The 22,139-nt window shown below is 33.5% G+C and overlaps 3 protein-coding genes and 1 non-coding gene across 5 annotated transcripts; 2 read left to right on the plus strand and 2 right to left on the minus strand.

Moving 5' to 3' along the window:
• The first annotated feature begins 358 nt into the window (after positions 1–358).
• On the plus strand, positions 359–440 carry TRNAS-GCU (transfer RNA serine (anticodon GCU)). The gene has a single exon. It is a non-coding gene; the product is annotated as a tRNA-Ser (tRNA).
• A 2,760-nt stretch (positions 441–3,200) lies between these two features.
• On the minus strand, positions 3,201–5,643 carry LOC108319605 (transcription factor MYB46). The gene is made up of 2 exons (XM_017550791.2): positions 5,288–5,643; positions 3,201–4,347 (listed from the first exon to the last, which is right to left on the minus strand). Exons 1-2 carry the CDS (start codon positions 5,566–5,568, stop codon positions 3,642–3,644), a joined length of 987 nt encoding a protein of 328 aa, XP_017406280.1. The 5' UTR covers positions 5,569–5,643; the 3' UTR covers positions 3,201–3,641.
• A 7,948-nt stretch (positions 5,644–13,591) lies between these two features.
• LOC108319636 (nucleolar GTP-binding protein 1) lies at positions 13,592–16,637 on the minus strand. Its single transcript, XM_017550833.2, has 3 exons — positions 16,483–16,637; positions 14,070–16,126; positions 13,592–13,813 (listed from the first exon to the last, which is right to left on the minus strand). The coding sequence occupies exon 2, from the start codon at positions 16,106–16,108 to the stop codon at positions 14,075–14,077; it is 2,034 nt and encodes a 677-aa protein (XP_017406322.1). The 5' UTR covers positions 16,109–16,126; positions 16,483–16,637; the 3' UTR covers positions 13,592–13,813; positions 14,070–14,074.
• A 1,314-nt stretch (positions 16,638–17,951) lies between these two features.
• On the plus strand, positions 17,952–21,906 carry LOC108319568 (uncharacterized). Of its 2 annotated transcripts, none has more exons than XM_017550733.2 (10): positions 17,952–18,349; positions 18,428–18,502; positions 18,594–18,647; positions 18,998–19,076; positions 19,172–19,299; positions 19,734–19,817; positions 20,301–20,384; positions 20,645–20,796; positions 21,087–21,237; positions 21,328–21,906. In XM_017550733.2, exons 1-10 carry the CDS (start codon positions 18,014–18,016, stop codon positions 21,658–21,660), a joined length of 1,476 nt encoding a protein of 491 aa, XP_017406222.1. In that variant the 5' UTR covers positions 17,952–18,013; the 3' UTR covers positions 21,661–21,906. The 2 variants fall into 2 exon arrangements, with proteins under 2 accessions (XP_017406222.1, XP_017406223.1); XM_017550734.2 differs by having other exon boundaries at positions 18,106–18,349; positions 18,432–18,502.
• Positions 21,907–22,139: the final 233 nt, after the last annotated feature.

A 22,139-nucleotide genomic window follows, 5' to 3' on the forward strand; every position in this document is an offset into this window, starting at 1 on the left:
CCATGCATTATTGAACTTCGTAGACCCACTCACTCACAATATAGACTGAGAGGTTGTTTTCTTTTGGCTCTTTTGCAATGTCGGAAAAATTAAGGTTAAGAGATAAAAAAAGATACCATGACCAATTTGAATTTTCCACATATTATATAAATGTTTTGATACATAAAACGAGAGGATAAGAAACTCGCGTGCCCTTGTTACTTTTATAATAATTTCAATTACGGTATCTTTTTACTAAAAATCCAATAAATATTATTGTTTTATTCTGAAACGAACTTATAGCTTATAAATTATAATATTTCTGCTGGTTTTAAACTTATATATATATTTAAATAAAATTGAGTGAGATTTCAACGAAGTCGCTTTGGCCGAGTGGTTAAGGCGTGTGCCTGCTAAGTACATGGGGTTTCCCCGCGAGAGTTCGAATCTCTCAGGCGACGTCGTTTCCTGGTTTTTTATACTATTTTAAGAGAAGTTTTATCCTTATTTTTTCTTTAAATTTTTCATATATATTAATGGGTTTCAAATTACAATGTTGATGTTTCAAAATTCTTGAACACAATAATAGCCCACTAATTAAGGGCCCATTTATAAGCAACGTAGCCTCCATCATCGACATTCATTGGACAATAATAGCAGCATTTGTTTTTTTCTGTAGAATTTCATCACCACATATGATGTAACATTTTCAATAAAAGTTATGAAAACATTACTTTTTGGGAGATGCTTGTTTGGGCACAAGAATTCTACAATGTGCCATAAAAATTACTTAAACAAGTTTTTATGCAATGATTCTTTGTATGCATTATCACTCAGTTATATATAGCGTCATTAGGGTTTTAAGAATATTGGCACAGAAACGTTTTAAATACTATACATTAAATTTTTGTAATACTATTTTGGCATAGTAAATAATATAGTTTTGTCAGTCTTATGAAAATAATTTAGTAATAGTTTTTCATTTTTTAGTTAATAGATAAAGTTGGCCTCAAACTCAGAGGGAAAAGGTTGAAAATTGGGACTTTTTATTTTTGTTTGTGCTAATGTAATTGACTAAAGTTGGTTGAAAACAATGTCACGTTACCAAACCTTAATATGTAGCAATTAAATGAAAAAGGTAATGATTAATGCTACATTATACATTCTGGCCATTCTCTCATCTTGCACCAGTAGCCATTGAATGTGTCTGGAGACGTCACATCGACACTAACATAATTCTAATGCAATAATTACAGTGCAAATTTAGAAAGTAATGCTACATCTTACCAATTTTTTAAATATTTTATAAACTATACTAATTAAAAAATTACCTATAACTTCCAAATTTTTAACTTTTATATATATATATATATATATATATATATATATATATATATATATATATATATATATATGTGTGTGTGTGTGTGTGTGTGTGTGTGTGTGTGTGTGTGTGTGTGTGTGTGTGTGTGTGTGTGTGTGTGTGTGTGTGTGTGTGTGTGTGTGTGTGTGTGTGTGTGTGTGTGTGTGTGTGTGTGTGTGTGTGTGTGTGTGTGTGTGTGTGTGTGTGTGTGTGTGTGTGTGTGTGTGTGTGTGTGTGTGTGTGTGTGTGTGTGTGTGTGTGTGTGTGTGTATGTGAATGATTTCTTGTGGATAAAATTACATCACTTGAAAAGTATTAAATATGTATACTTTTACAAAAATGTTATGTATATATAATTAAAACTATAATATGTTATTTTGACTAGTCGGATTTATTCTGTCATCTGAACTTAGCATGTTTGTTAAGAAAATTTGTAGGAAGTTCAGTTTGAATGACCTAAATTCTTTTATTTATTTTTGTATATGTTCTGGGTTGTGTATAAGGATTGAAGCATCTTATGTGTTTTTTATATTCTATTCTTTTCTATTGAAAAAGAATGTAATTATTATTATAACTCGTGATATATTGGCTGTTTATATGCAATGAACTAACGAGATAATTAATATATTATATATTTATTTTTCTCTGTTATGTCTTTTCTTTTTATCCTTTTGACCTTTTTGTATCAATCTTATTGAGATATTCCTGAAAAAACCTTCTTGATTCCAAATATCTTTCATTACATTCAGGTTTCTCTTTATCAAAGTTTAAATATCTATCACAAAACCTTTATCTATTATAGAGTTAAATTTCTCACTCTTCAACTATATTTTTATTTATAAGATTCCTCCTTCAACCCTATTTTATTCCTAATATCTCATAGAGTTCTCTTTATTTAGAAGTTTTCTAGCTACTCAACTCCTCTTTAACCATCATCACTCTTAGGTTTGTATATTTATTTATTGTTATTTTAATTATAAATATTATTTATAGTGATTGCATCAGGCTTATGAATAAAACGAATTTTAGGTTAAGGGATGCATTTTAAATTTAACCTAATTTTAGAAAATTGATTTATAAAATAAAGTTTCCCCTTATGTATATTTTATGTGAATGGTATCCAAATGGATTCATTATATGATGTAAAATGCATAAAAATAACTTCTTTTAAACTCACGATAAGAGCATTTTCTTATTCCTAACACATGAAGTAGCAGAGGCTAAGGTTTGATTTCGTAAATTTCTGGGTTAAAAAAATATGCAGGACCAATTAGGTTTATTTACCGTAGCAGCCTTAGTTCGTTATGATGATTGATTTTGATTGTTTGTAGGTTAAAATAATTGTGAAACACACGTGATAATTATGGCATGGGGGCGTTCATATTCCAATTGGAAATGATATCGTAAGCCACTCTCATTCGCTATCTTCTCGTCGGTAAACCAACTTGTCATTTCAAATTAAGTTGCTTTAAATTCACTTCACCACACTCTTCCACACACAATACCAAAATTCTCCTTCCACTGATTATTTCCCATCTTCAAAATTTCAAAACCAAACCTCCACTTATAATTACTGTTTGAATTCAGCAGCTTATTAGATCAAACCAACTTTCCTATTATGATATCATGAAAACCCACAAACTAATTGAAAATAATTCTCACTAAGTACCCATTAACCATCATTCATTCACCAACAAAAATCTGATGCTTCTCTGCAAAATTCTATCAGACTCGTTCCTCATTCTGATCTTAATCACATTAAATAATTATGATCATTCTGTGTGTGTATATATCAGTGTTATTCTGTGTTATTATAAACATATTAAGAATAATGTGGTTGCTAGAACCAACATGCAGCTATCAGTAAACAATATATAAGTATTATTATCCACTCAATAGTTGAACAGAAAAATAATGTTTTACAATCTATTCACATCTAATTCACAAGTATAACAGATTATTATTGTAAATAACTACAATGGCTTCCCCGGATAAAAGTGACCTCATCAATGCCATCAAGATGACGAGTAATTTAATTACACATGATCACCAATCCTGCAGATATACATGATTTACTTTTATTTTTGACCTAAGTACCTTGTTAATCAGTGAATTTGCTCCCCCGGTATAATGGCAAAAGTACAAATTACAAGGTTTTTAGGAGATCACCAAGCTTATCTAATATGAATGGACATATATGTTTATATATATATATATGTGGAGGTGCTGATTCCAATGATGAGTGGCTAGCAGCCAATGGGATCCTCAGAAGACTTTGAAAAAGGGAAAGAGAGAGCACTTATTGGATATTTGAAAAATCAAGAAAGGGAAAGGATGAAACATCGTTCATCAACTCCTCCAAGTCCCACTCTCCCATGGTTAACTCTTGTTGAAATAAATTCTCCACTCCAGCCCTATTTTCAGTTCTCTTGTTGCTGCAGTTATTAAGGATGATGCTGTTTATGTCATCAAAGTAACTATTGTTAGTATCTGTGTTGCAGGTGCTCTCCACTTTCAGGTTATGGTCAGAAGTAGTGCTAACACTCTCTAGAGGAGGAACATACATATCCCCTTCTGCCCCAATATTTACACTCCCAAATACTCCTCCATTTTCCAAATATAAACCTTTGTGATCAACTCCACTTTGCGTTGAGAAGCATGGCCCTGTAGCATTGAAGAATCCACCGGAAACTGGCACGTTTAGTCCATGATCTAGCATAGGCAACCTGTCAATAATGGAATTGAGAACTGTGGCATGCATGGATGGTGATGGAGATGATGATGAATTGAACATAGGCATAAAATCAGCATGTTGATCTTGATGGGTATTAGAAGTAGTAAACCCTGCCATGTTAAGGTCTTTGTTAGGCTCATACGAGGACTCGCTTCCGTTTGGTGAGGTGTTGGATGAGATGTTCTTCAGTCTTTTCTTTATTGTTGAATTCCAAAAATTCTTAATTTCATTGTCAGTTCTCCCAGGCAAGCGCGCCGCTATTTGAGACCATCTTTAAAAAGTGGAACAAAATGAATATTTGTCAGGTTAATACATGGCACAAACTAATTGTGTTTGGTGGCTGTGTCCATACTAAAAACAGTGCATGCTTTCATGGAGGCTAATGTATATGTAGTCTTTTGTTAAGTTGATTCAAATTATAGAGTGCCTTCAACTCGAAGTCCACATATAGATTTATGTTATGTTCATATGTCCTTTTGTCATCTACAAGGAGCTGCCTAGACTTATAAATATGTATGTATATTATATTTATGCATGTTTTGTGCATGTATTTTTTAACTTTGAATACTGGTGCCATTTCTTAGACAAGGGGAAGTAGATTTTAGCAACCAGAGACTTAATGAAACCATTTTAAAATCTTGTCGATCATATTGTAAAGGCTAGGTATCTTAGAATTGCTACTGTTTCAAATAGTAAGTTTGGAATGGTATATATGCATATGTGTGAACTTTCTTGCATACTTTTAGATACAGCCATAAAGGCAATTTTTTTATAGGAGATTTTGGCACATGGCATTTGATTATTCTTCATAAATTTTCATTTATATTGACCCCATCCAATGGCTGCACCAAGTAAATAATTTTGAAACATTAATCATGTCTCTATCGTGCTTTCCACCTTTCCAATAAAGACAATATAGCTAAAGTTAGAAGGAGCTAGTGGGTGTAACATGTCAAACATTGATTTGCTTGATAAATATTTGAGACGTATGCGTACATATACACGCTGGTATAAGTATGTTTGGATTCAGAAATACATAATACACGTACAAAAAGTACTACAGAAGTTCTTTAAGATCATATATATAGAATCAAGTTTAAAATGCATTATGGCATATTTCAGTTAATAACAGCACTTGGTAATTCTAATGATATATACTTTGATCAGTTCAAATTAAACATGGCATAGAAAAGAAGGAAGAGTAGGTGAACCTGTTTCCGAGAAGGGCATGCAAATGGACGATGAGTTCCTCTTCTTGTGGAGAGAATGCACCTCGTTTGAGATCAGGCCTCAAGTAATTGATCCATCGAAGGCGACAACTTTTGCCACACCTTTGAAGGCCAGCATTTCTGGCTACATCGCTCCAACAACCTTGTCCACTGTTTAGCATGTAGTTCATGAGCTTGTCATCTTCTTCAGGTGACCACAAGCCCTTTCGAAGCTTGTTATTAATGTTGGAGCTGTTTTTTGCAGACACCTCGGGCTTCCTCATTGTGCACTACTGTATGATCCGGACCCCAGAAGCAGTGTTCCACTGATGAGCAATTTGCTCTCCAACGGGTGTGATGTAAGATAAGAGAAGGATTTATAGAGAGAGAAAGATAACAAAGAAGCTTCATAGGGTGGGAATGATGATGATAATGATGGTGATGGTTGTGGGGTTTGCTTACAAAATAGGGAAGAGTCAGACAGAGAGAGAGAGAGAGAGAGAGAGAGAGAGAGAGAGAGAGAGAGAGAGAGAGAGAGAGAGAGAGAGAGAGAGAGAGAGAGAGAGAGAGAGAGAGAGAGAGAGAGAGAGAGAGAGAGAGAGAGAGAGAGAGAGAGAGAGAGAGAGAGAGAGAGAGAGAGAGAGAGAGAGAGAGAGAGAGAGAGAGAGAGAGAGAGAGAGAGAGAGAGAGAGAGAGAGAGAGAGAGAGAGAGAGAGAGAGAGAGAGAGAGAGAGAGAGAGAGAGAGAGAGAGAGAGAGAGAGAGAGAGAGAGAGAGAGAGAGAGAGAGAGAGAGAGAGAGAGAGAGAGAGAGAGAGAGAGAGAGAGAGAGAGAGAGAGAGAGAGAGAGAGAGAGAGAGAGAGAGAGAGAGAGAGAGAGAGAGAGAGAGAGAGAGAGAGAGAGAGAGAGAGAGAGAGAGAGAGAGAGAGAGAGAGAGAGAGAGAGAGAGAGAGAGAGAGAGAGAGAGAGAGAGAGAGAGAGAGAGAGAGAGAGAGAGAGAGAGAGAGAGAGAGAGAGAGAGAGAGAGAGAGAGAGAGAGAGAGAGAGAGAGAGAGAGAGAGAGAGAGAGAGAGAGAGAGAGAGAGAGAGAGAGAGAGAGAGAGAGAGAGAGAGAGAGAGAGAGAGAGAGAGAGAGAGAGAGAGAGAGAGAGAGAGAGAGAGAGAGAGAGAGAGAGAGAGAGAGAGAGAGAGAGAGAGAGAGAGAGAGAGAGAGAGAGAGAGAGAGAGAGAGAGAGAGAGAGAGAGAGAGAGAGAGAGAGAGAGAGAGAGAGAGAGAGAGAGAGAGAGAGAGAGAGAGAGAGAGAGAGAGAGAGAGAGAGAGAGAGAGAGAGAGAGAGAGAGAGAGAGAGAGAGAGAGAGAGAGAGAGAGAGAGAGAGAGAGAGAGAGAGAGAGAGAGAGAGAGAGAGAGAGAGAGAGAGAGAGAGAGAGAGAGAGAGAGAGAGAGAGAGAGAGAGAGAGAGAGAGAGAGAGAGAGAGAGAGAGAGAGAGAGAGAGAGAGAGAGAGAGAGAGAGAGAGAGAGAGAGAGAGAGAGAGAGAGAGAGAGAGAGAGAGAGAGAGAGAGAGAGAGAGAGAGAGAGAGAGAGAGAGAGAGAGAGAGAGAGAGAGAGAGAGAGAGAGAGAGAATTGGTTGATGAGTCAGTAGAAAACGGTTTGGAGAGGGACATGAGAGATTGAGAAAGATGGTGTCTTCTTGTCTTTGACTCCATGGCCTTGTCTTTTTTCTTTTCTAATTTTTTCTTCACTCAGAAGGGAGTCATCATACGTGAACCATAGGATGCCACACACACATACGCACCAAAACATAAATGAATAAACAAAAAATGTAGATACAAGAAACTTTGTTTTGTAACCAAGCCAAGATATTTGCTTCCACTTCACATAATCTCTTCCTCTCTACCCCCACACGTGTTCTTGAAGATATTATAAAACTAAGGTTTATATATGACGGCACATCCTGGGAAAAATAATGTATCTAAGTTATATTTTTAATTACTTTTTCTGCATAACATCCACATGCCTAAGTTTCATTATTACATAAAAAGAAGTAAAACAGACTCAATATATATGTACGAATATATATTATATACGCTTTTGAACATTCGTGAAAAGCGACGAAGGAAGAATTTTTAAGTCTCTTCCTCTCTCTCTCTCTCTCTTTCTCTCTCTTTCTCTCTTAACCTTTTCCCTATATAGTATTGTTATATCAACACATCTTGTATAAAAAAACACTGGATGTACGCTAACATCAGAAGGAGTCCATGATAATCAGCTGATGAGGGAAGGTTTTATCAGTGCCGTTTGATGATTATCTGATAGAAGTGACTTTGATCTTAATTGATTTTAAGCCAAATACTATGTAGCTGTTACTTTCACCAACCAAATAGAAATAAAGATTCGTTAATAATATGTTTAATTATATTGTTTATAAACTTCCTAGCAAGGGACCCAATGACAATTAGTTGGCCACAAGCCACTAAAAAAATTGAGTTTCATTCTTGCATAATACACTATTGAAAAAGAAAATGAAAATCTTATCAGATTAAGAGGTAGTAAAAGTGCTTCAAAATTTCCTGGTAGACTAAAAATTTCTAATTAGAAAAGTTACTTGAAAAAATTCATGTCAAGGTATTGTCCAAGTATATGGCTGCGGAATGGTTAAGTGATATATATACAGCCAAGGGGTTACTATTTTTGCAGAGAAATGCTGACTTTGATTAATAGTAAATGAAAAGATGAAGATTAGTAAATTGCAATTGAAGGAAGTGTTCACTTTAGCCTTCTTTGATTTTGTCATGCATATTCCTCCACATAAAGGTGAATCATGCTAGAAAAAGAAGAAAGAAATGGTGCAACAGATAATTGACTTTTTGGACCATCTTTTTAAAGCAGCAAGGACAACTTCATACATATGGACAATAGCAGTTTCCTTATATAATAAACTAATTAACATTACAACCTTCAAAACAAGTTGACATGGAGACCCCAAATTTACCTCGTTTTTGATTTGGGGGTTATAGCATTCTGCTGACGTACCTGTGATAATATCTTAGCCATAAGGGTTAATTAATTAATTAATTAATTAATCCATTTTCTTTATCTTAAAATGAAAGCTTGAAGCAAAACCATGCTGAGAGGAGTTGTGGTAGTTGAAGTGGTGGAGCATGTAGGAGCCTAAACACTTCTCAAAAGCTCATTCGATGATTGGAAGAAGCATAGAAAGATAAATTGCTAGCTGCGTAACTGGTGTGAGCACTAAGATAATCGTAATGCATCAAACCAAAACAACCAAAATCTTTTCAGTATAAGGGATAAAGTAGAGACCCACTTCTGCACGAGGAAAGAAGATCCAATTGGAATAGGGATAATGGCTACCCTTTCTGTAGTCTCATTCTGTACACATTTATTATGATTGTTCTTTTTCATAGTAAGTTTTTGTTTGTAACCACCCTATACAAGTTCTACAAACTCAAAAAGGCTTGAAAGATTGTCAAAAAGTTGCAAGACAGTACAAGTAAAAGTTAAAAGAAGCAATCAATTTAACAAATTGGCATCCCTCAGAGGGACCAAAGTGGGTGGATCACACATTTCTGTCACAAAATCATGTGTTTATGAAACTACGAAAGTGGCTACAGATTCGCTCGGTTATTTAAGAAATGTTGCAAGGGATATTTGCCAGAGAGAAAAAGAAAAAAAAAACATCAATTTTTCCACCTCACAGTTCCAATTTAGGTCGTTAACAACACATCATATTGCTTTGACTTCAAATAATATAATGATTAATCACAGTTTTAGCATAATAGTGCAGCAGCAGGGTGTAGAGAAAATGCGTGAGGGTTCGTGTCCACAAATCGAAAAACCCTGACACTAAATCACATCATAAGAAATGACCCATTTTCTCAAGTTGCTTCGAAATGCATTCTTAATGAAGAAAAATAAAGTGTAGAAAAGTATGATTAATGAAAGTAGAGAAGGAGGAGAGAAAGAAGCAAGCGAAAACCATGAACGTAATGTCTTAATCGGTGTTTGAATATTATTAAGTACGGATAGAGTATCTAGATAGCTAAAATTGGTGAGAGAAGTTGTGAAATGTGAAGGGTTGAGGTTTTCCATGCTTTGAGAGTACTGCATGTTTTAGAGAAAGTTTTTTCACTGTTCATGGTGATTACCTCATAAATAAGCAAGCATGACTTTAGTTAGATGAGAGGGAGAGGGTCCTACCAACAACAAACTTGCCATTAAAACCCTAGCAATAAATTAAGAAAGTGCAACCACCAGATGAGTAACGGACTATAGCTATCTCCTAAGGCAGTGGACATATGATACGGGGAATGTTTTCTTAGGATACATGATTCTCAGAACACACACCTACAAACAAAAACAGATGATGGTAGGTGTCAAATTATGAATCATCCATATCAAACTCACTCCTGCTCTTGGATACCATTCCACACACTAAAACTAATCCACCTTCATAAGCAATGCATTGCACTACTTTCTGCTCATTTTTCTTATATTTCATTTAACTATCTTCACTTTATAATGCTTCATAAGAGAAATTCAAAGTCACCAGCTTCCTCAATAAATATATATATTTTGATGAATGGTAGAATAATATATATATTTATATTCATTTGACACATATTATAAAGATAAAATGATTATAAAAATAAGAGTAATAATAGGGTGTCACACGTTTACATTCATTTGACGCATAATACAAGAGTAAAATAATTATAAAAAAATAATTTTTTGTATTTTTTCGAAAAAAAAGATAATAAAAAGAAATAAAAGATAGTAACACATAAATGTAAAAAATTTTGTGTATATCTGTAAATTTTTTTATATGTGAAAAATATATCATTATTGTAAAAGTATAATTATGGTACAGTGACACACTTTTACATTTATTTGACACACAAATTATCATAAAAGAGTAAACTTTCATGAAAAATTATACTTTAACATACATAATTATTTTACATTTATTTGACACTATCATTATCTTTACATTTTACTTTCTTCTTTCTCGAAAACTACAAAAGTTTATTTTTTAAGACCATTATCTTTATTAAATGTGTCAAAATGTAAACGGATATCATGCTACTCTTTCTCAACTTTTATATACATAAAAAAAATATAAAATAAGAAAGGATAATATCAAATAAATGTAAAAAATTCATGTATGTTATCATTTTTCATAAAAGTATGAATTTTTGTACTTAACAAAAAAGTAATGTGAAATAAATGTAAAAAATTTATGTGTATCAAAATATCCATTTATTATATATATATATATATAATACTTATTTTAACTTTTTAAAATTGTTGTATTATTTTTCATATATTAACAAACCTTCTTCCTCCACAAATAGCAATAGACAAGCACGAGAGTAATTTCTCCAAAATTTTGTTGTGCCAATATGTAATGATATTTTTCCGTATTAAAATGGTATGATGGATTTATGCTTAAATAAAAAATTCAGTACATATATTAAGATTAATTTTAAAATAGAATATGGCTAATATTAGTAATAATAATTATTATTACTATAACAGTAACGATAAAGATTTTAAAAATAGTAAGTTGGCCTACTTTGAGTTTCTTTTTTAAGTTGAGTCAGTTTATGCAAGTTCATTAATTATAAATTTTATTTAATAATAAAGAGTGTTATAATAAGTTTTTTTAATAATAATAAAATATTAAAAATCACTTTCCTGACAAGTATATATTAATTAATGTCACGGGAAACAAAATGTGAAATTCTTTTATGGCAAAAGAAAATTATTGTATAGAAAGAGAATGTTATTATATACTATTACCTGACAAGTATATTTCATATTTCTTAATATTTATTCTTCGGATCCTTATTAACATGAGTCCATCTTCTTAATAAGTTTTTCTATTTAGTTTTAGTTAACTCACTGTGACTCGTTGAATATTTTTTGTATATGATGCTAAATATTTTAAAATACTATTACCTTACAAATTTAAAAAGAAAATGTTAAATTAAATATAGCTAAAATAATCTCAATTTTCGCATAAATACCAAAGCTGTTTACTAAATCAAATTATTATTTTTAAAAAAGAATGACCGAACAAAAATAATAAGAGAAAGTAACTCCATTTAGATTTTTTTCACATGTACTGATTAATTAGTAAGAAGATCCAAATACTTCGATGACAAATTTTATCAAAAAATTTCTTTTAAATAATTTGTTTAGACGTAAAAGCTATTAGTTGAGCATTAAATTAAAAGTTTATGCCTATAGTTCAGCCCAAATTAATAAACTCTCACAAAAACAAAGTTTACAAATGTTTACTATAATTTAAAAACCATATTGTATTTCACTAAATCCAATTATAGCTTGACGTGTAACAATTTTTTTAAACTGTGAATAAAGTTTGAACATAAGATTATTATATCACTAAAAGTCACCAAATTATCTCAAATTTGGTATGCAAAATTGAAGTCCAAAAATACTTGTCTTACCTTCATCCAGCTTCGAACAAAAAAAGAAATTAATTTGTAGTCAATCATCCATATTTATTTGTCATAGTATATATAATTAATAATGTGGATTATTATCATTTACCCATTGCTTTACTCTTATAAATGCATCGAATCATAGTGATTCAACAATTTGTTGATAGAAAATTCGAAGTGTTCTGTTATATAACTATAACATACATATACTTTGCTAGTCATATATTTGAGGTAGTTTCTTATATTTATATTTAATGGAAATTATTACTAATTTAAGACAAGTATTTTAACCTTTTTTTAATTTTTCTCTTTGATCTTTCAACTGCGGTTGACGCACCATATGAAATAAGGCTTTATTTGGAAAATATTTTAATCAGTTAGGGTTCTTACAATACTCAAAAACCCAGGAGCTGCAAATCACCTGAGTCCGTCTAGAACTTCATTTCACACCTCTTATTACATGGCATGTTTACTTTTTTAGTTTTTGTCTCGTTAAAGTCAAATTTTAATATAAAATTAGTTTTATTAAATTCTTGTTCCTAGTACATTATAATTATTTTCATTTATTCCTTTATTTTAATTTTTAAAAAAATAAGTTTCCATAAAAATGTCGCAAAGCGATTTTTTTCATTTTTTCTATCCAAAACCTCTTAATGTTAGGTTGGTGAAAATAAAATAGAGAGAAAAGAGAAATATATAAAAATAACGGTAGTTTAAGAGTGATAAAGTGAAAACTATTTTTTTAATTGATTTAAATAAAATATATTAATATTATTTTTGTTTATTATTTATGACAAAAAATAAAACTTGAAAAAAAAGGGATTAAATCTCACATTTTTTTTCATTATACTTGATCCTTATCAAATCATCTCAATTATTCAACCAAATTAGTGACACATACAAAAACCTGAATCGTGACTAGGAGCTTTTCATGCAGCACATTGCTCATAGACAGCATCCCAAAGAGCTCTGGTACGATTACTCCACAAACAAGTTATTATCTCAAAACCATGCAGATTATAATGAAAAATAAAACGTCAGGAACATAGCTGCTACATTAAAATTGGGTATAACAAATTTAAGAACAATTTCAAACAGATGAAGTTTAGACGCATGGTATGATATATGCTTCCAAGTTCCAACATCCAAATTACTGTAAATATTTCTTGCATTATGGCTAACAATTTCAAAGAACATTACTTCCAAGAATCTTAAAAAGCACGTAACAAGAACGCGTAAAATTTGGCGACTATAAATTAGTAATACTGAAGTTCCTTTCCTAGCTATGTAATTTTCACCTCTCCGTTAACCACCTTAGTTTCCAACAATAACGATTAACAATATCAATCTTGATGTTTTGAAAATATTAAATGATTCTGATAGTGTGTTATCACTCCCCCTCCCCCCTTTTTCTCGACAACCAACAGGGTGTTATCCTATCCTTTTAAAATGGTTCGTAAAAAAAATTGCTGGCGACTAAAAATAAGAAAAAATATTTTATTCCTCGAATTTGAACAAGACTCAAAAAATAATGTAGCATTCGCCACTCCAAAATTTGATTGAGACAATTATAAGCACTTCTTTGTACTAGTTCCAGTCCCGTGCAAGACTACAACAGAGTACCCCACATTTAGGAAATTTTAGATGAACGATTCCATAAACTAAAGAAACCTTCCAATAGCAGCACTCAAGGTTGAAGCATATGAAACAGATGCTCAATTGTTTGAGCATGTAAATACACATGAAACAAAACTCTGTTGCGACTCAAGCAATTTAAACAGTACCTCTTTCACAGATGTATCCAAAATTGAACCAAATAAATAAAGAACAAGAAAGTAAGCTATAATGCTGCAACTTACAGAATAGCAAGTTCAATAACAGTAATGATAAAATGAGACAAAAACAGTATAATGTAAACTTAACTCAGTTGCCATCATGGCACCTTAAACTCCAACGAAAACTAATAAATGAAACAACAAAACTTTAGGCAGCTGCAGAAAAATGACAACAAATGCCCCTCTAAATTGCAGAAAACTGCATCCCCTGCAGAGAAAAATTAATTTGTGAGATATGAATCTGAAATTTATCATATAAAAAAACAACAAAACTTGAATATCTATAATTAGGTCACTCTTAAATGTCTAGCTAGAAAAATCAGCTACAATTCAGATCCTATGAATCAATAAAAAAGGTGAGAACTCATCACAGACAAAAATCAGCATTGAAGTGCTTGAAACACGAGCAACTAGTAAAACTTCAAACATCATAAATAAGGCAAGATGCACACGCGAAAACATACCAGTCCTAGCGTCTATCAGTTTTGCCACTGGAGCGCTTCCCAGAATACAAGTGCTTGGGCTTCAGAGTAGGTATGACTCTATCAGCTTCTCCGCGACGGGCATCCTTGTTTCTCTTCTTGACAGATTTCTTTGCAAGTTTAATTGCCTTGACCTTTTGAGCAGAATCCTTGAAACCTTCACCAGGAACAACTTCATGTGGTGGGCGTGACAGTGACCTAGACCGTGACAGTGATCTACTCAGTCGCTGTTTTTTGCTAGGTGTATCTCCATCAATATCCATACCATCTCGGCCATCTGCACCTCTTTCAGGTGATCTCTCCCTTTTCCGTCCTCTTGTAGAGACAGATCTGCTGCGCATTCTCTTAATTGCCAAAGTGGGATCAAGCCCCAAAGATGACAGCTGTCTTCCCATTCTCTCTGACGTGAACTGTTTGTCCTTGTCAAACTTTCTAGGAACAGTTGGCCTACTCTCTGCATTGCTCTTTTTAATCCTGTGCTGCTGGATGAGCAAGCTTTTCTTTTTCCTAATCTTAGCTAAAGCTTCTTGCTGTTCAGGAGTCAACTCAGATCCATCAATCTCAAAATCATCATCCTCAGCTTCTGCCTCTCTCATCCCTTCTTCTCTTTCCAACTCTTCAACCCTATGAAGAATATCAGGATCAATGAAATCATAAACATTGTGTCCATCCAAGATTTCAGGCAGTACATCCTCTTTCCATTCATCATTGGCTAAAATGTAACTCTTTCGCAAATTCATTGAGTATACACCAGCCCCACCATTCTCATCCTCCAGATCCTTTTCAGTTTTTCTCTTTTCCTTCTCAGCGGCTTCCTTAGCTTTAGCTTCTAAAACTGCTGCAGGAATACATGATGGTCTTTCCTTCTGGTCACGAGGCTTTGGTAGTGCAACATGAAACCTATTCAAGCAGTCATTCATTTTCTTTGATTTCATCTTTATTTCTACCCTCTGATTCAATAACCTTTCACATGCAGCATTTTTTACAGCAATTACCCCTTCTTCTGTCAAAGTGCTCATGGTCAACAATACACCGTCTTCATTTGTTGCCTCACCTCCTTGACCAACTATAGTCTTCATGGCTTCAGCTTTCATCTCCGTAACCAACTTCATATCTTCCTCCGATATCCCATCCAGCGGTTGCAAGTCGGTCTTGTTGCAAACTATGATCAGTGGCTTGTTCATGAACAATGACTTAATGCTGTGAAACAGAGCGGCCTGCTGAGCAATACTGTAACCACAAGACCCAGAAATATCCAAGAAAAACAATATTGCCGCCCTCAAATGTGCTAGAGCAGTGATACTGCACATCTCAATAATATTACGATCTTCAAACGGCCTGTCCAGAATCCCTGGTGTATCAATTACTTGGTACCTCAGGTATTTATAATCTGTGTGACCAACAAAGAGAGACTTTGTAGTGAAAGCATAGGGCTGGACATCGACATCAGCTCTTGTAATTTTGTTTATAAACGAGCTCTTGCCAACATTTGGATATCCACAGATCAAGACAGTCCTGGTATTAGGATCAATTGAAGGGAGCCTGGCCATGTGCTGTCTGACTTGTTCTAGATAAGCCAAACTCGGGCCAATCCTCTTGATCACAGTGCACATGCGGCCAAGAGCAGCCACCTTAAGACACTTGCACCGATACAGTGAGTCACCATACTTCAGCAATTTCACATAGTCTTTGGCAATCTTACTGATAAGATTCCTAGCAGTGTTGATTTGTCCAAGTGCAAGCTTGTAATGGTCTTTGTTGTAGAGCACATGGAGGAGATCCCCGTAGAACGGATGAATATCATCAAGCCGGGGGAACTCATCAATTATGGTAGATAGCTTATCATAAAAATTCTGCTGAGTGTACTTCACCTTGCGCATGTAGAATTGGCGGAGCCGCGAAATTGCATATCCCTTGTGCACAACAGTCGGTGTCTGCCGCTGGGTACGAGAGAGGATGATATCAACAAAATCCTTCCCATTTGGCACCACAGTAATCTTCTTAAAATTATACTGAACCATCGCACCCTATCAACCTTCCTGCCACACAAAAAGTATAACAAAAATTAACAAAAAAGAAATCGTTGATTCAAAGAGGGGCAACAAAAATTAAACAAAAGACGGTTAATGCAAACATCAATTTTCATTCAGAAAACAACACTGCGTGTTAATATATGCTGAATATATCATTATACAATTTAGATGAACACAATCAAATTTAGAACATATAATAACAGCCCAAAACGAATCTTAATAAACCAAAACAATAACACATAATAAACTCAATCGAACATTTAAACATGAAACCCCATGAACAATCCTGAGAAATCAACAAGACAGTGCATGGAAAACGGGGCGATACGCGAGTGACGGATACTTAGGAAGAAGAGACTTACCCTAAAACACGTTCGCTTCTAGGGTTTGTGTTGTATGCGGCACAGAAGTTGTTGCCGTTATGATACCGATCTTCTAGACTCTGTTTTGGTTGGAGGCTGCACACAGTCTCAAACATATACATAAGGTAGAACGAGGGTTTTATTTTGGAGAAGGTGGCACAATGTCGGTTTCACTGGAAAACGGGCCAACCCGGCCCAGTGTAAATTTACATAAATACCAGCCCAAACTCGATTTATAGTATTTCTGATAGTAAATAAAGACACAATGTTAGATCTTTTAATAATTACTTCAAGAATTTGAGCACAATATAATGTGTCATAAATACTTTTTAAATTTAATTTATTATTATAAATATGGTTTTGGGTATTTTTATGATAATATCTTAAAAAATCATAGTAGTATTGAAATGTTTTGAAATTTGAAGATACAAGGAAGAACATATTGTTATATCTTGAAATTGTGGTTTTGAAATGTTTTTTTTCCCGTATATAATAATACAAAATAATGGAACATGTACAAAAATGTAGAATGGACTCTAAAAGTATTAGGAATAGACTATGTAGAAATATCTATTGTAGATTACTAAAAATATTAAGCATAAACAATGCAGAAAAAACATAAAGAGTGTATTTTTTTTGTTAAGAATAATACATACACACACATTATATATATATATATATATATATATATATATATATATATATATATATATATATATATATATGTATACACTTTTACTTCTTTGTGTGTATTTTAATAACAACATATTTTTTGTTCTATTATTTATAAATATAATTTAAAGTAAGATGGAGTTTGTCATAATTTATTTCTTTTATTTTTAAAAGTAAAATGTGAAATATTGAATTACGTTTATCTAAATAAATTATAATTTAAAATTATAAATTTATATTGGGTAAATCAAAACTAATTTGGATATTATAATTTAAAATAAAATAAAAAAGTGATTTTATTACCCAATTTTAAATCCATATATTTATGCATTAAAGTTTGAATGTGTTTATAATTTTATTTATCTAAGTTTAAAATTAGATAGTTATACCTTGCCCTTAAACATAAGATTATAACCCGTCAATATAGTATATTTTGCATGTATCACTTTAAATACTATTACATACATAATAAGCTGGGATATTCTTGTTTATAAAATACATTAAACACAATTCAATAATACAAAAATGTGAAATTTAAAAACCTCATTACAAAAGTTAGTCATTATTCATTCTTCTTAGATGAAATTATTCAATATACATTGTATTAAGAAAGATTTGAACTATATAATTTTGGGATATAGGAATTATTAATCCGGTGTAGGTAATTTACAAAACTTTCTGTTTGTAATTATTAATTGATTAGAAATAAATCAATAATTGATTAGAAAGAAAACTACACAAAATTCTTCAAAATTCAAACAAAATAAAAAATAGAAAAAGAAAAACCCCGAGCAAATGTGTTTCCTGAAACGCTTTCTTCTGATGACACGCTAAACGGATGAGGAGATACGCGTAAGTGATGTTGAGGGTGGCCGTGCGATGGAATCTGAAGCCAATGGTTTCTCTGCCACTAACTGCCTTTACATACCAACAGCAACAGTTCCACACTCTGAGCCCTAGGCCTCCATGTTGCACCTTCAGGCTTTTTTGTCGACCTTCTTCTTCCGCCGTTGCTCACACCTCGCTTCCTCTCTCCGCCGACTTGCACCGCTACCTCCGGTGCTCCTTACCGCAGAATTCGCCCCTCCGAGTCGCGGTTCTCGTTAGCGGAGGCGTTGATAGCAGCGTCGCTCTGCGGCTGCTCCACGCCGCCGGCCATTCCTGCACCGCTTTCTACCTCAAGATATGGTTCCAAGTACGCCTTCATTCTTCGCTTTAAAATTTAATTGATCGATTTTGCTGCTGTTGCTTTCTCACGCGTGGTTTTTTGTAGGAAGATTTCGAGAACTTTTGGTCTGAGTGCCCCTGGGAAGAGGATTTGAAGTATGCCAAAGCTGTTTGTAGTCAGGTTGCTTTCTTATCAACGCCTTTGTTGTGTATTTTGCTGATCATAACATTAGTAATGGAAGTGCATATGGTGTTTGTGTTTCTATTTGCAGGTTGATGTACCCTTAGAAGTTGTTCATTTAACTGATGAATACTGGAACAATGTGGTATGCTGGACGATTCAGCTATTTTTGTCCAATATTTATTCACTTTCCGTTTAATGGGAATCTTCAATGATCAGTATAACTTATAATTGTAAGCTATTTGTTTTTTCCTTAACATAAAATTAGTTCATGTATAACTTATAATAAGCTTATTGAACAGTTAAATGCGAGAATTTCTATAAATTAGTTAATAGCTTAGTTAATTTTAACTCATGGGAGAAGTTTAATTCATTTTACCTTACTCTTTCCTCTTACAAGTGCTTATTAATAAGTTTATCTAGACAAGACTAAAATGTAAGTTGCAATAGTGTAGGTATCTTCTGCCTCGTGTTTGACTATTACTTGAATATCAGGTTTCTTACCTCATTGAAGAGTATAGTAGTGGCCGAACTCCTAACCCCGACGTTCTTTGCAATACAAGAATAAAGTTTGGTATACATTCAGTCCTATGCAATAAACCCCACCTGACCATGTAGTATGTTTCACGTACTTTCTTTCTGTTTCATTGATAAAATATTTGTTGTTAGGTGCATTCTTGGATGCTATTGGTGGCATGGGCTTCGATTATGTTGCCTCTGGGCATTATGCAAATGTTATCCACCCTTGTGCTGATGGCATGAATGAGCCTTCTGTTCTAGAACTATCACAAGACATGGTACTCATGAATCTTGGTTCTGTTTGTCTATTATTATATGTAGGTGATATATTTGGGTACTTTCAGCACTGTCTGAAGAATCTCAATGATCAGTATTAAGTTTTGCATATTTCTCTACTTTCCCATTTATTATGCGGGAAAATAGTAGATATTGTTTTCTGATAAGTTTTTGATCCTGTTAGAATCTGATTTGATAGTTTGTTATTCATCTGTACCAACTTTCTGTTACACTACTTTTTGTCTGTGCATGTATTATGCACCTGACTAGTTGTTGCCTGTATATAATGTACTCGTTGAACCCTTTGAAAAATATCAAGAATTAGTTTCATTCTCTCTTTACTCTGTTTGCAAGTTTGCATTCTCTGCAAAATCTATTTCTTCTATACTCTGCAGATCACATTCTATCAGATATTAATGTGCTTTCGGAATTTTAGGTAAAGGATCAAACATACTTCCTTTCACACCTTTCACAATCCCAGCTGAAGCAACTTCTTTTTCCACTTGGTTGTATTCCCAAGGTTTGTTGTGAAGTTGTATCATTATCAATGCTTGAATAGTGTTTAAATTTGTCTGCAACTCAATCACTTTTTGATGTCTATCTTCAGAATTCAGGCAGTATGTAGGCAGAATATATTTATCAAATTTGTGTGCCTTTAATTCTTGTTTGGGATTTAAATTTGGATGCTGCACTTCAGTAACCATTAGTACGGGCCAACAAATTATCTTGCTCTATATGAAGTTTTTTCGTTTTCCATCTTGCGGCTTTAAAAGACAATTGCTATCCTTTTTTCTATGATAGCTGACATGAGAATTTGGCATGAAATTTTCTGAATATATTTATTAAATAGGTTTTTTAGTGCCCTTAATTGTAGGTTGATATTTGGATGCTCTTTTGAAGTAAACCATTTATAAAAGCTATCAAGTTATATTTTTCTGTAGCACTGCATGTTGTTTTGAAGAAATATTAATCTAATTTTCATCTACTACCACATCATCTGCAGGATGAAGTTCGCAGGCTTGCGACAAAATTTGATTTACCAAATAAGGATAGAAAGGATTCCCAAGGAATATGCTTTTTGGGCAAGGTACGTGCAGTGAACAGCTCCTTACATCATTTCTATTTCTTGGTGATGAGAAGTATTTACAAATTACTCCTGAGGTTTTAGAGGTTCTAAAAGGGAAAGATTAAAATATAAATGAAGTGACTTACGGCAATGTCCATATGAATTATGATAACCATTCTTTAATTTTCTATTTTAGAAAATCAATGATGCCATATTTGTTTGGAAGCAAGTGTAGAAGTTTGATTTCTTGTTTCTGTTTCTGTTCACTTTTTGAGTTATAGATAAGATTCAGTGAATTTGTTGCAAGACATATTGGGGAAAGAGAAGGTATCATACTGGAGGCTGAGACAGGGGATTTCCTTGGCAAACATCGAGGATTCTGGTTTTATACTATCGGTCAGCGTCAGGGTCTACGACTACCTGGAGGTCCATGGTTTGTTATCTTCGTGTTTCTTTCTAACATTAGTTGTATTTATGTGAAAAGTTTCCAATCATGTAATCATACAATTCATTTTGTATTGAAGATATATTCACGTTGTAGGTGCAGAAATATTAGATTATTAATACGATTTGAATTGTTCAATTTTTTCAATCATTACCTCGATTATTTCTCCACATTGAATGATTTGAAAAAAAAAATCTTTCGATGCATTCCTGTCCAGATGTCATATTTGGGCTTGTATTAAAAAAAAAAATCATCCCATTTTTTTTTGTCTTATGCAGGTATGTTGTCGAGAAGGATGTTAAAAACAATGTAGTTTTTGTCTCAAGAAATTACTTTTCCTTTGACAAAAGGAGGCGTGTATTCCGTGTTGGCTCTTTTAAATGGCTTAGTGAGGTGCCCCCAGGCCAGACAAGTCAGCTACAGTGCAAGGTGGTACTTGAAGATCAAGTTCTCTTTCCTGTTATTTAAAACAGTTTCTCATTTTTGTAGTACTGAGTTATGGTATCTTGACCTTTTCAGGTGAGACATGGTCCAGGATTCTATGATTGTAGCTTACAAATGGAAGTGGAAGGAGATGGCCAAGGTCACTCTGCAGTTGTCCGCATATCTGAAGATGATCAAGGCCTAGCAGCTGGGCAGTTTGCGGCCTTTTATGAGGGAAGAAGATGCTTAGGTTCTGGTGTGATTTTGGAGTTTTGGGATGATCATAGTTTTCCAGTTTGTACAAAAGCTTTAGAAATTGCTAGAATGGAAGATAAATCAATGCTTGGGAATCCAGTAAAAATAAAAGTTAAACCAGATAGTCCGCAAGAAGTATGTGATTCTGCCGAGTTAGCAAGTAAAATATCATAAGGTAATAAAAATTCTTGAGTTGTTGACGCTGAACAAAACAGGCAGACATGCAGCTTCCATATTCCCTTTTCAATTGGCTACCAAATGTTACTGCTAAACGTTAAGTTTATATTTTGAGCTTTGGTTCTGTAACATTTTATACAAATGTTCAGGAAGTAGTTTTTATTGGGAATGATGGGTACTTAAGTTGAAATATGAATGTAAGATCGGTGTTGCTCCCTAATAAAACATTTATATTTTCAACAATCTTTCTCTTTCTCTCTCTGCATTAATGGAACATGACTCAGATTTGAACTTGTAATATATTGTAAAATGTAAAATAACTTGAATACTATCTACATGACTCAAATAACTTGAATAAAGTATTTAATTTATTAGATAAATAATATAAAAATATTATTAAATACTTAAAATATAAAAGAAAAGTTATTTGTTAAAGATTTGTAATTTATTTAGTTATTTCGTTATTATAAAGTTAG

Source organism: Vigna angularis, chromosome 5 (genome assembly GCF_016808095.1).
Source record: "Vigna angularis cultivar LongXiaoDou No.4 chromosome 5, ASM1680809v1, whole genome shotgun sequence".
Lineage (NCBI taxonomy): Eukaryota > Viridiplantae > Streptophyta > Magnoliopsida > Fabales > Fabaceae > Vigna > Vigna angularis.

Bases quoted from the DNA above. Each gene is read 5' to 3' on its own strand.
- LOC108319605 (XM_017550791.2), bottom strand. From the start codon at position 5,568: ATGAGGAAGCCCGAGGTGTCTGCAAAAAACAGCTCCAACATTAATAAC. The intron at 4,348-5,287 runs GTTCACCTACTC...CACTTTTTAAAG, and splicing joins CATGCCCTTCTCGGAAACAG to ATGGTCTCAAATAGCGGCGC.
- LOC108319636 (XM_017550833.2), bottom strand. From the start codon at position 16,108: ATGGTTCAGTATAATTTTAAGAAGATTACTGTGGTGCCAAATGGGAAG.
- LOC108319568 (XM_017550733.2), top strand. From the start codon at position 18,014: ATGTTGAGGGTGGCCGTGCGATGGAATCTGAAGCCAATGGTTTCTCTG. The intron at 18,648-18,997 runs GTATGCTGGACG...CTTGAATATCAG, and splicing joins ATGAATACTGGAACAATGTG to GTTTCTTACCTCATTGAAGA. The intron at 20,385-20,644 runs GTACGTGCAGTG...TTTGAGTTATAG, and splicing joins GAATATGCTTTTTGGGCAAG to ATAAGATTCAGTGAATTTGT.